The 14,186-nt window shown below is 43.0% G+C and overlaps 1 protein-coding gene across 10 annotated transcripts in view; it reads left to right on the top strand.

The window, feature by feature from the left end:
- gkup (glucuronokinase with putative uridyl pyrophosphorylase) overlaps positions 1-14,186 on the top strand; it is a 68,292-nt gene that overhangs the window by 29,199 nt on the left and 24,907 nt on the right. For 2 of the 10 annotated variants that reach the window (XM_061782547.1, XM_061782544.1), the window contains exon 1: positions 2,183-2,403. In XM_061782547.1, coding sequence (XP_061638531.1) covers positions 2,276-2,403 — 128 coding nt within the window. In that variant the 5' untranslated portion in view covers positions 2,183-2,275. Of the gene's footprint in view, positions 1-61; positions 768-2,182; positions 2,404-14,186 lie in introns of those variants that run through there. The other 8 variants (XM_061782540.1, XM_061782548.1, XM_061782542.1 and 5 more) reach the window with 8 other exon arrangements.

Raw genomic sequence — 14,186 nt, 5'->3', positions numbered from 1 at the left:
ATGTCAGCTGTAAAACCAGCAATCTCTGGTTGTCTGATGCAGCTTTTGTCTGTCCCATCAGGTGGAGATGAGACAAGCTTTCCAGGAGGCCGGCTGTGTATTTTGTGTCATCACGCCATACAACCCATCTGCCAGCACTGTCATCAGTCAACTGGAACTGCTTCCCCATGGCTCAAGTCAGGCCCCTCAAGGCCAACACGGGCCACTGGCGGAATATCAAAAAATGGAAATGCAAATACATAAATAGGTACATGCAGTTGGTTCTAACAGTGTGTCATCTATGTGAAACATGTGCCACTCCGAAACAATAAGGCTAATACTTAACTCATTCACTGCCAGCCTTCCCAGGTAACATGGATATTTGACTTCTAAAGCCGTCAATGGCAGTCATTTAAAGGAGCTACGCGGTCTTCATGGTCCATATTTCACCAACAAGTTGTTGTTTTTTTTTTTGCTGAAGAAAATTACTGGCCCTGCGATTGGCTGGCAATCAGTTAAGGGTGTACCCCGCCTCCTGCCCGATGATAGCTGGGATAGGCTTCAGCATGCCCGCGACCCTAGTGAGGAGAAGCGGCTCAGAAAATGGATGGATGGACAAATAAACTGGCAGTAATTTCTAATAATATCAATAATTTTTGGAGCAATTATTAAATAACAAATTACATGTGAAATGCCCCTTTTACATCTCCATCTTACAGCCTTCAAACATGTTTCACAGTCTCTGTTTGCACTCATTGTATTAAAAAAAAAAAAAAAAAAAAACGTCCAGACTTTCAATATAGGAAACAATCACACCACAGAATACATTGAATTTCAATGAGGAAATGTCCTCACCTTCTACCATCTTCATGTCAGGCTGTGACAGGCTGACTTTTCCAAAATGTGGGTGGGCCAAAATCAGGCTGAAAATCAAATAGTTTCACCAGAAAACAAGCCTAGAATTACTACAGTCAATTTTTGTTGGGAATCTTTTTCGACGGACATCATTTTAAGTGCGGAACTATGTAATAAGTCCCAATATTCTCACCATTAACTAGGTCTTTTAAATAGTGGGAAAGCCATATTTTAAAATGTATATTATCTAATTTGTTTCATTCTATTGTGGAGCTCAATATTAATTAATGCAAAAGTCATCCCTTTTTAATGGTCATAATAGCATATTTGTCAAATTCATTATATACACATTGTACAGGTGGGAATCTATGTAATGCTTTCTACAGTAATTACAAACTAATTTTTGTGTTATGTTTATTGTTTTACAGGTAGGTTTGTAAAGGGGTGGAAAATTTCTGGAAAGTTTTCAGTAAATTTCCATGGGAAGTTAAGCTGGGCAATTTGTAAATATTCCTAATGGCAAAGTAACTGAGTAGTGAGACGTCGCTAGGCCGACTTTAGGGGCACATCCCTCGACAAAGTTTTTATAGGCGGTGGTAAGTCACCCCAAACGTCAAAACCTGGCGATGCCTCTGGTTAGACGTTTCATCTGTCTTACAGTTCAGAGGTTGGGGGTGCGAATCTGGGCTGTGGGCTCTGACCTTCCTGTGTGCAGTTTGCATGCTTCCTCCCACATTCCAAAAATATACATGTTTTTTTTTTCTGGTGAATTGAAAGAAGCTAAACCATAGGTGTCAAACTCAAGGCCCGGGGGGCCAGATGCGGCCCGCCACATCATTTTATGTGGAGCGCGAAAGCAACTCATGCTCGTCAACTTCTGTGATTTTTGCTAAAATCTGTATCCAAATTCCAAATTGTCATAATAATAATAATAAACAATAATGTTGAGATATTCCATTTTTCTCTTACCAAACCCTTCCTCTACAGTAACTTAAACAATACTTGAACAAACTACTATCCTTGTCTTCTGATTTCAAAACTAGTTATCCCTCAATTTGTTGTGTAATGGTAATAATATGATTTGGTCATGAAACATTTCTATGGTTTCACTGTTCTAACGGCCCTCTGAGGGTAATCATAACTTCAATGCGGCCCGAGACAAAACATGAGTTGCAGTCTTAACTGTCTGCAAATTGTAGGCGTGAATGTGAATGGTTGTACTGTATGTGTCCTGGGATTGGCTGGTTACCACGCTGTGCGTGCGTGTGTATACCATGCCATTTGCTGCTTTCTCCAGGGGCGGAGCAGCCCACGTAGTCGCCCGCTGGGTTGCATTTTACCATCCGCTCGCTGATCAGGAGTTGCGGACCCACGAGCTAGTGAGACACTGGTGTGTTTTGACACTTTTGACGTGGGGGTGGGGGTGGGGACCTGCTGGACCATGGCAGCCAGAGGGGACCTCTACAGTCAAATCCTTCCTCGGAGACTCCGGCACAAGCGGTCGGGCTCTGTGAAATGCGGCTCCAACTTGGACGTGCTGCTGTCTATGGGCTTCCCGAGACCGAGGGCGTAAGTGTCCGGTGTGGAAGGTTGCATGCGTGCCATAAGACACACGGAGACCTGACGTGGACATGGCTAATTTGGTGTGGCTTGACGAAACGGTCAAGTTGGAGTGCTTGCTTAGTGGACGGCTGGTCTGTAAGGTCACTCGCCTTTTTCTTTTGCGCAGTTAGCCGCAATATTACAATATTAATAACATAATCCAGTACTATTCTACAATATTTTACATATATATATATATATATATATATATATATATATATATATATATATAGTACTTTAAAATGTCAGGACAGTAGTGGAGCAAAACTAAATTAGCCGTATTGTATTAACATTAGTATAAAGTTAGCATCACACGGTGTCATACAGTAATTTCACGAGTTTGACGTTTCGAAATTGAAATTTTCTTCGTGGTTTTCTAGTTAATTAAGAAATACGTGACGTCATTGTCCACGTTCTCCATGAGCTGTCGTATCAGCTATTTTCTTTCACAATTATTTCCATCACAGGGAGTGTGTGGAGGGAGGGCACAGAGTAGGTAGGGTTCCATCTTCCAAAAAATCTAAAAAAAGAAAGAAATCGTTGGTTTTCTGAAATAATAGCATAACATTTAAACCAAGCTGCTATATGGCTCTACAAAGAATCATAGTAATTCAGGTTTGATTGACACTGTCTCTGAAAGGTATTCATTTGCATTTATTATTCTAATTCTAGTTGAAATTTGGACTGGAACAGAACTGCGCTACAGTAATCCTTACCTGGGGTTACATTCCAGACAGCCCCGCAATAACTGAAATTAGTGCGATAGATCAACCCTATTTAAATATGCCCAGGGCATGCATTTATGGTACTTAATTTTTCTAAGGTCTTTAAACAGACTTTTGAAACTATTTAAACACATCATATCTTGGGAGACAGCAAGAACAATGGATAACACAAAAATATTGTACAAAATGTCTAAAAAAAATAATAAAAAATAGTTAACAACTGTAATAACACAAGTGTGAACCGCGATCAGTGTATTTTTCATCAGCATTTAACATTTCTAACCTACATGTCACTCAGTACCCAATGTGACTATTCCTGGCGTTTCATGGCTGAATGGACATGAGATTGTGAGTCACTGGTCTGAAACAATGACTGAGTCTACAAACAACAGTGATGGAATGACCTTTCAACAGTTGTCAATTAGGTCCAGTATTCAGGTCAACCTATGACTCAGTTGAGACCTGCGACAGACAGGCCATTGGTTGTAAAATGATCTGGATTATTCATCTTCAATCCTTAACCTTGTGCGTTGCTCCACAGATTAATGGAAGCGTTTGGTCACGATACACAATGCTACGTGTAGCCTACTGTAAATTCTACTGTTATATATTTAACATTTACACTTTCCTCGAATTTCCTAACCCCCCAACTCTAAAAGTATTAGAATAGTGAGGCCATTTCGTTTATTATGGCTATTGTAGACTGAAAACATTTGGGTTTGACGACATAAGATGTCATTTAACATGGGTTCATTGGCTGAAAGCAGCAGCAAAATGAACTCGGATGTCTACAGAAACATTTTGTATGCTAGTTTAAAGAAAGTAACCGAGGTGATTGTAGGTTTGGAGGAAGTAACTCCCCTCAATCCGCCATTGGAAAAAAAAAAAAAAAAAACTGAAAGAGGCTGCGTAAAAGCATCACAAAAGAAAAATGCAAACGTTTTGGGATGTGAGTTAGGTCACAGGCTTCAAACACATTGGGAAAAAAATTATTTTGCAACTAAACAATTTTTGTTGTTGTTGGGTAACGTTGTACCAGGAACAGGAAAAAAAAAAACATCTTAAAATATTTAGAGAATGCCTGGGAAAACATACAGTATACTACAGTATATGCCATCTTGACATACTACCTTGAGTGTTTGTGTGCAGATATTTCTGAGGTAACAGCATGTCAGAGGAAGTCTATTCCTGAATGGGCACAGTAGACGATAATAATAGGTGGGCCTTAGCTATTGTGCAAACCTCAGGGCCCTTTCATATCAGCACAGGACTGCTTGACTTTGTTACAGTTACTGATAAATTCCATTTGGTGTGTCTACCATGTATCTTCCTTTTTTACCCTTGAAAGCGGTTGACCCACTAAATATCCTGGCCAACCTCTGGAGCCCTGGGATTCAACTGTTGAGAGATATTACATTTGTGTGCTGCTGCCATTTTTTTTTTTAAATGACATATTAATCTGAATAATGGAGGTGCTTGTATAAAAATATGTTGTGCTTTGGTTTACTATGTGAGAGGGTAATACTATAGCTAGAATGGGAAATGTTTAGTTGCTGGCCTTGTTCGAATTTGGGAAGCACTCGAAACGTACTACGATGACTTCAAGCAACTTTTACTCCTAAGTACTTTTTATTAATGACTTTGTACATCAAAACAAGTTCTATGAAAGGGGAAATGTGCTCAGGTGAAGGGAACATTAAAACTGATTCACCAATATTAAAGAATTTTGTTGATAGTACATTATTTTATTAATTTAAGTTAATATCAACAAGGTTGTAGTTGCTATGTTTCGATCTGCATAATGCATTTCACTACTTTTTTTTTTTCTTTTTTTTTTTAACAATTTCGAAGTTATTTGAAATGCAACAGCACCAACTATCAGAGGCGGGGAAAAGTCCCATGTGCAAGAAGTCGGAATTAAGCCTAAAATCATATCCTTCGGCGGCACGGTGACCGACTGGTTAGAGCGTCAGCCTCACAGTTCTGAGGATCCGGGTTCAATCCCCGGCCCCGCCTGTGTGGAGTTTGCATGTTCTCCCCGTGCCTGCGTGGGTTTTCTCCGGGTACTCCGGTTTCCTCCCACATCCCAAAAACATGCATGAATTGGAGGCTCTAAATTGCCCGTAGGCATGACTGTGAGTGCGAATGGTTGTTTGTTTGTATGTGCCCTGCGATTGGCTGGCAACCAGTTCAGGGTGTACCCCGCCTCCTGCCCGATGACAGCTGGGATAGGCTCCAGCACGCCCGTGACCCTAGTGAGGAAAAGCGGCTCAGAAAATGGATGGATGGATCATATCCTTCAAGTTTCAAGGAAGTCCCTAATTACTGCGGGGAAAACATCAAGCAAGTCAAGTCGAGTCCCCACTAAATTATTTAGTCATTCCCTTGTTTTCTTGCAGTATCTTGAGTTTACGCAGAAGTCTTACTTGAGAATTTCTATGGCTCAATAAGACAAGTATACTGTCGGTAATAGTAAATAGTATGCTTCCTGAATTTATGCATAACTCTCTGGATATACGTAGTAGCACTTACTGTTACTAAAGCTTGGTGATCATATCATGGTTCATCTGATGCTCTATGCGGAAGCAGAGAATCAGACAACCTTCTCAGATTATGGGGCACTCAAGTATCTTACTGTGCGTGTATGAAATTCAAGTATTAGTAATTGCTGGGTTGCCAACTGCTTGTTCCTTAGACAGGGGTTTCATTTTTCTGTTAGAATTGTTTGTAACATTTACAAAGTTAATTCCTTGATGTCGTGAATATTGAGTACGTTGGTGCCCGACTTATGAGTTGTTCAAGATAGGAGCCCTTGTTTGCTCTTTTTTTTTTTTTTTTTTACTGAAGAGCAAAAATTTGAGATAGGAGCGCTGTATGGTGTCAGCGACCTCAACTCAACTCTCTTCACAACAAGCAGCAGTTTGGGAGATAGAGAGCAATAGTTCCAAAAAGAGGCTTCAACGTGTCTATTGCCACTCCCAGTTGAAGTTTACTGTCAAACTAAACATTAAACAAAGAGAATTACACGTTTAATGCTAACAAACAATGCAAAATGCCACAGACAGGCAAATGAATAAAACTGGTGGTGTTCTGGTCCTTTAAGCAATGGCTATTTGAACACTGACGGTGCAGCAACGCATGCGGGCAGAAAAACAACAGTGCTCACAGGCATATATTCTTTATCCTATCTGAAAACAATACTACTGCAGTACTACCTCCATGTACAGTATATCCGTTTGTCTATATTATACTGCCTTAAGGTGGCAAAGGCATGCACACCAGAAGGAGCTGGACAATGTCCATTGAATTGAAGCAAAAAATGTGGCAAAACCTGCTTAATTCTTGACATTCTATTTAATCACATTATGACAGAATATTTTTATATAGTACAATATTATAAGGTGCTCTTTTTCTTATTAAAAACACACCAAAAATCGTTGCTGTTTTTGGGACACTGAAACTCATTTCAATGTGGAAAGATGATTTGCAATATGACTTATGAGCATGGTCACTCCATGAATGAAACTCATATCTCAAGGCACCACTGTATTTAGGTACTTATAAGAACTGATGAAAACATAAATATCTATATGTCAGTATCAGCTACTACTTGAGGAAATACAGTAGTTACACTGACCCTCTGGAGCAGGGGTGTCAAACTCATTTTTGTCGTGGGCCACATTGTTGGTACGGTTTCCCTTAGAGGGCCGTTATGACCGTGAAATCATATAAAGGTTTCAGCACCTGATCATAGTATTGTAAATACACAACAAAATGACGGATAAGTAGTTTTCAAATCTGAAGTCAAGGATAATAGTTTCTTCCCCTATTGTTACTGTAAAAAGGGGTTTGGTAACAAAAAAAAATGCTTGCAATAGCTCATCGTTTTTTTATTTCAATGACATATTACATAATTAATATTACATATGTGAAATTTTTGTACAGATTTTAGCAAAAGTTGACACAAATGATTTGATTTCGCCGGCCACATAACATAGTGTGGCAGGCCGGATGTGGCTCCCAGGCTGCTAGTTTCACATGCCTGCTATTTGGTTTTGTTATAGCCACTTTATACTCTTTTCATCTGAAAGGTGTTGCTTGAGGATTAAAATGGTTTTTTTAACAGTATGTGTTTTCATATCAGATTGAATTATTAATTGGTGTCTTTTGTGTTAATGTTGTTTACTTGTTAGCATATATTTTGAGTAACTGCTGTATCAGTGAATATTGTGTCACTACTGTATTGATGTACGATATCCTACAGTATGTACTAAACTATTATTTGTTCTATTGATTATATGGGGGCCCAAGGAAGATTGGCAAACTGATAGGGAAAAAGCTAATGGGGATGTCGGCAGCGGCTGCTGCTTGAGACAGTCACTGATATTTTCACCAAACTACTTTGCCTTCAACAGCAAAAATAGTCAGTATCCAAAGTAATTTAGCATATGATCGCCCGTAGTTGCTGAAATTGTGATCATCGTTGCCCCCGAGGTAACTAACCCAGCTCGCTTTAAACAAACAAACAAAAAGAGCGCAGGTGGAGACAGGCTTGAGTAGTGACACATGGAACGTCAGATTAATTTTAAGTGATTGCCAAAGTTTTAGTGGAACTGACGTGGGATTGATGATTTTAGTGATCAGGAACGGACCAATAAAGTGAAGAGTGAGTTTGCAGGATTCCGTCAAGAGTAGGAGGTCACGGGAGGAAAGCCAAACAGTCTGACCAACCTTGTACTCAGGTGGAGGGGAGCAACGACCGTTCGCGAGCCGTTTATTTCTCTCCGCGGACCGAGTAAAGGCCGCCCTGACGTCCTTCCAAATGGACTGGACCCTCTTTAGGTGATCCCTTACCGCGGGAACCGCCACCACATGCTCCTGTTCCAAAAATAATGGAGATTGGAAACCGTTGCAGGCCATGGACAGAGACATACCAGTGGTGGAGTTGGTGAGGGAGTTGTGGGCATATTCTATCCATCGGAGGAATAGCTCCAGGACGTGGGGTTGCATGCGGGAACACAGCGAAGGGCCGACTCCAGGGACTGATTTGCCCGCTTCGTCTGGCCGTTGGTCTGTGGATGGTATCTGGAAGACAAGCTGGCTGCTGCGCCCACCGGTTTACAGAACTCCTTCCAAACAACGGAGGAGAACTGAGGACCTCAGTCCCAGACGATGTCGATGGGGATTCCGTGGAGTTTGAAGACATGATTGACTAGGAGGTTAGCAGTTTCAAAGGCAGAGGGTAGCTTGGGGAGGGCTATGTAATGGATGTATCTGGAAAATCGATCAATAATCGTAAAAATGATAGTTACCTTCAGAGGGGGTTAGGCCGGTAATGAAGTCCAAGGCGATGTGGGACCAAGAGCGGCTCGGGATAGGTAAGGGGCGCAGCAGACCAGCTGGGGGCAGGTGTGAAGTCTTCCCTCGGGCACAGACGAAGCAGGCTTGGACGAACTCCCGGGTGTCTTTCACCAGGCTAGGCCACCAGAACTGTTGTTGTACGAATTGGATGGTGCGTGTGATTCCGTGGTGACGGGTGAGTTTTGAACTGTGGGCCCACTGGAGAATGTCAGAACGTGCTAGTCGGGTACGAACAGCCGGTTAGAAGGTCCAGTCTTGGGATCTGGTTGAGTGTCTTGAGCATGTTTCACAATCTGCTCGATTTCCCAGGTGGCTGCCCCAACGAAGCAGGAGGAAGGGAGGATGGTTTTGTGTTCTGCAGGGCTGGATGGGGTTGAGTACATGCGAGACAAGGCATCAGGTTTGCCGTTGCGGGAATCAGGACGGAAGGAGAGACTGAAGTTAAATTGGCTCAGGAAGAGGGCCCAGCGAGCTTGTTGGGGGTTAAGGCGTTTGGCAGAAAGGAGGTAGGCAAGGTTCTTGTGATCATTCCAGATGACAAACGGTGACTCAGTCCCCCCCAGCCAGCGGCTCCACTCCTCCAATGCCCAGATGATAGCCAGCAGCTCTTGGTTGCCAATGTCATAGTTCCGTTCAGCAGGGGATAGACGACGGGAAAAGAAAGCACAAGGATGAAGTTTTTGGGAAGAGCGGTCCGCTGCGAGAGAATGGCCCCAGTGTCCGAGGCGCCAACCTCCACCACAAACTGGAGGGAGGGGTCGGGGTGTCGTAGGATGGGAGCATTGGTGAACAGGGTCTTAAACTGGTCGAAGGCTTGGGATGCAGCCGGGGTCCACTGAAACGGAGAGCTAGTGAGAGGAATTGCGACTTTACAATAATTGCGGATGAAGCGGCGATAGAAATTGGCGAATCACAGGAAACGTTGTAGTTCTTTGCGGGTGGTGGGTGTGGGCCAGTTAACGACTGCATGGATCTTGGCAGGGTCTGGTTGCAATTGTCCTTTGGCAATGATATATCCCAGGAAGTGTACGGAGGAGAGGTGGAATCCACATTTTTCTGCTTTGACATACAAGCGGTTCTCAAGGAGGCGTTGGAGGACTTGGCGGACATGACTGCGATGTTCTTTGGGTGAGGGCGATAAAATGAGGATGTCGTCTAATTAAACAAAAACAAACCGGTTCAACATATTGCGGCGGACGTCATTAATGAAGGTTTGGAAGACAGCGGGGGCGTTGGTTAATCTGAACGGCATGACCAGGTATCTGAAGTCTCCGAGGGCGGTATTGAAAGCACTTTTCCATTCATCCCCTCTCTGATGCGGATGAGATGGTAGGCATTGCGTAGGTCCAATTTGGTGAATATCTGGGCGTCACAGACGGGTTCAAATGAGGGGTCAATGAGGGGTAGAGGAGATTTGTTTTTAACGGTGATGTCATTGAGTCCACGGTAATCGATGCAGGGGCGGAGAGTGGTATCTCTCTTCTGCTACTGAAGAAGAGGAAATGGCCTGATTTTCCGCAATAAATACATGGTTGCTAGGTAAAACGGCGCTGACATTCCTGGGGGTCTCATCTCGTGTTACCAAGTTGCATGGGCTCATCTGGTGCAGTGGGGGGTGACAAAGAGGCAGTCGGAGGTTCAGAAGACGGATGAGGTGCTGACGGCGCAGTGCCCCCCCTCTCGTGTTTTTTCCCGTAACCGGTTGTATTTTGTTTTCCGAATCCTATATGCATGTGATTTTCAATGCCAAAAACACTTTTTGCTGTCAGATTTGTGCTGTAACAACCACAAGGAATATTTTCATTTTTGTCAAAATTTCTAATCAACACTAGTCTAATGTAGATAACATCAATGAAAACTCACCCAATAAGAATCTGAAAAGTATTCCTGTAGACGTCATTGCCTCCAATCAAATAAGAGGTCCGTCGGCGTTCTTTTCGTCGTCGTTGTCCCCCAGTCACCTTTTGCAGTCAGATTTGCGCTGACACAACCGCGAGTTCTTCGTCAATGCATCTTCATTCAATCGACAACAAACAGAGCTTCCAAAATAAGCAGTAACAGTTACTAGTACTTAAAATGCACAATCCTTTGAAACTGGTACCTGATTGGCCGACTGTCGTATCTCCACACCCCCAACACTGAGTACTGTATATCCATCCATTCACCCACTATCTACACCGCTTATCCTCACTAGGGTCACGGGTATGCTGGAGAACATGCAAGCTTCACACAGGTGGGGCCGGGATTTGAACCTCGGTCCTCAGAACTGTGAGGTAGATGTGCTCGCCAGTCGGTCAGCGTGCTGTATAGTTGGTTTTTGGGCAGTTACAAATTGAAATGGTGGCAGGTGTGTGTGGACTACCATATATTATAATTTTTTTAATTTTATTTGACGTTCATGCTGTTTTTTTTTTGTTTTTTTTTTTTTAACTCAAGTTACTCATTACTTGTAGTTTTTTCACTGAGTACTTTTTTACTCAAGTAAATATTTGGAGGACTACTTTTTATTTTTACTTGAGTCATATCATTCTAGGCACGGTGGAGTACTGGTTAGAGCGTCTGCCTCACAGTTCTGAGGTCTGGGGTTCAATCCCCGGCCCCGCCTGTGTGGAGTTTGCATGTTCTCCCCGTGCCTGCGTGGGTTTTCTCCGGGCACTCTGGTTTCCTCCCACATAACAAAAACATGCATGGTAGGTTAATTGAGGACTCTAAATTGACCATAGGTGTGAATGTGAGTGCGAATGGTTGTTTGTTTATATGTGCCCTGCAATTGGCTGGCAACCAGTTCAGGGTGTACCCCGCCTCCTGCCCGATGATAGCTAGCACTCCCGCGACCCTTGTGAGGATAAGCGGCTCAGAAAATGGATGGAGGGATGGATATTATTCTAAAGCAGACATGGCCAAAGTCCGGCCCCTGGGCCAAATCCGGCCCGTGTTCATATTTCCACTGGCCCGAAGCATCTGTCATAAAATCGATAATATGTGGCCCGGCAGTACAAAATACACGCGCAATTTTATATTTCACCACAGGATGGCAGTAAACTTGTGGCCGAACTGTCGCGGGGCCGTTTTGCGCATGATCTGTTTTTTGCCCATTTCTAAAATGCCAACTGGAAGTAAGAAAAGGAAAGTTGATAGCGAGGGCCGCCGTTTCCAGGACAAATGGAAGTCTGAATATTTTTTCACTGAATTTAGAAACAACTGCATCTGCCTAATTTTCCAAGAGACTGTGGCTGTGTTCAAGGAGTTCAACATAAAGAGGCACTACCAGGCGAAACATGCTAATTATGACAAGCTAACTGCGAACGAACGCAGTGAAAAATTTAAGCAACTGGAAGCTGGTTTAACGGCACAGCAACACTTTTTCACAAGAGCCAATGAGTCAAATGAAAATGCAACAAAGGCAAGCTATGAGGTGGCAACGCTGATTGCCAAGCACTGCAAACCTTTTACTGAGGGTGAATTTATTCAAGACTGTGTGATGAAAATGGTGGAGAACATTTGTCCTGAGAAAAAGCAACAGTTCGCCAATGTTTGCCTGGCTCGTAGCACTGTCACGAAGGATCGAAGAAGTTTCTTCTGATATTAAGAGACAGTTGGACGCAAAAGGAGTGGAGTTTGAATTTTTTTCGTTAGCCTGTGACAAAAGCATGGATGCATCCGACACCGCTCAGTTACTGATTTTTTTGAGAGGAGTGGACAGTGAAATGAACGTGCGTGAAGAGCTACTTGACCTCCAGAGCCTTAAGGACCAAACGAGGGAAAGATTTATTTGCTTCTGTTTGTTCCGCCGTAGATGACATAAAATTACAGTGGAATAAAATCACGGGGATTATTACGGATGGCGCACCTGCCATGGTTGGCGAGCACAGTGGATTATCAACCCTAGTGTGTCACAAAGTAAGCGAAGAAGGAGGTAAATCTATACAACTCCATTGTATTATTCCCCAACAAGTTCTATGTGCCAAACATCTGAAATATGATCACGTTATGAAAGCGGTGATAAAGGCTATTAATTATATTCGCTCCAAAGCCCTGTGCCACCGCCAGTTTCAACAATTTCTACTGGATATCCACGCTGAATACGGAGATGTTGTGTATCACACCCATGTAAGATGGCTCAGTCGGGGGTCTGCACTGCAGCGTTTCTACTCACTCAAAGAGGAAATTGGACAATTCTTGGCAAAAAAGGGACAACCGATGCCAGAACTAACCGATCCTGTTTGGCTGTCTGATTTTGGATTTTTAGTTGGCATAACCCGACATCTGAACGCCCTGAACACGAGCCTTCAGGGGCAAAATGCATTGATAAGCCAACTGTATTCACATATAAAAGCCTTTCGGACCAAGCTGCTACTTTTCCAAACGCACCCCAATACCACACATTTCCAATCTCTGCAAGAAATAATGACGTGTTTTACAGCGCACAATATTAGTGCGCAAATGAGGAGGTATGCCGCTAACATCTCATCTCTGACTGAGGAGTTTCAACAACATTTCAGGGATTTTGCAACTATTGAAAAGGAGATCACGCTTTTTTCTTCTCCTGTTTCCGTGGATCTCAGTGACGTTCCAGCCCACCTGCAGTTGGAGCTCATTGAGCTGCAGTGTGACACGGAGTGTCGCAGCCCGTACCAACAACTCCCTCTTGTCAACTTTTACCAGCAGCTGGATAAAGACAGGTTCCAAGAGATTCGTACATTTGCTAAGAAAATGTTGACCTTGTTTGGCTCGACATACTTGTGCGAGAAGACATTCTCAGTCATGAACATGAATAAGAACCGCGTGAGGACAAGACGAAGTGACTCCCACCTGCGTGACATCTTGCGCATTAAAACCACCGCTTTTGAGCCAGACCTGGCCCATTTACTGCAGTCGAGATCTCAGTATCACCCTTCACATTAATGCAAACATGTTGTTTGTTGATTCCGATGAATAAAGTTTGCGTTTGAGTCAAATTCCATAAAAATAACAGTACTCTTACTTGAGTACAATATGTGGCTACTCTACCCTCCTCTGCCGGTGGGCATGTGGTGTGTTCACATGGCACTTTACACTGAACGCGAAAGTGTTGTGAAGTTTACAATCCATTGCGCAGATTTGCATGGAGTGTGTAAATCCACAGCTGATTAAAAAATATACGGTACTCTTCTGATTCTTCTGAAAGCCTCCTGTGAATGCAAAATTGATTACTGTGGTCACATTTTAGTGGAAAAGAGATTTTTTTGATTCATGTACAATCTGTGTCATACGAGGTTTCGCTGCTAATCTAGTCATTATGGCCTTGCAATGCTGACTTATAGAGCAAAGTACACGCACATTCGCAGTGCCTGGCTGCTTTGATTTTAATGTCTGGTACAGCTGCATGTTTTCAACTTCTGCAAGCAGCTCCCCGGGCAGATGTCTAGTTACAGTTGCTGTGCCAGCAGTTGTTTGCCTTTCAGCCTGCCCATGTGGCACAATTCAGGTTTGCATCATAGCTGTTTTTAGCAGATAACGACATATAATTTTAAGTATGCCATCAGATCCCAGTCCGGCCTATGTGGACAAAAATTTGATATGCAGCGTAAGCGGACAGATCGGACATACCCTGTCATTGAGAGCTGATAATCATTGAGATGCACCCATTGGTGAGTCTACCCCCATAAGACAGCCACAGAAAAT

The sequence above is a fragment of the Phyllopteryx taeniolatus genome, chromosome 8, assembly GCF_024500385.1.
Source record: "Phyllopteryx taeniolatus isolate TA_2022b chromosome 8, UOR_Ptae_1.2, whole genome shotgun sequence".
In the NCBI taxonomy this organism is placed as follows: domain Eukaryota; kingdom Metazoa; phylum Chordata; class Actinopteri; order Syngnathiformes; family Syngnathidae; genus Phyllopteryx; species Phyllopteryx taeniolatus.
The sequence above is the reverse complement of the archived record's forward strand: the minus strand, read 5'-3'. Positions and strand labels throughout refer to the sequence as shown.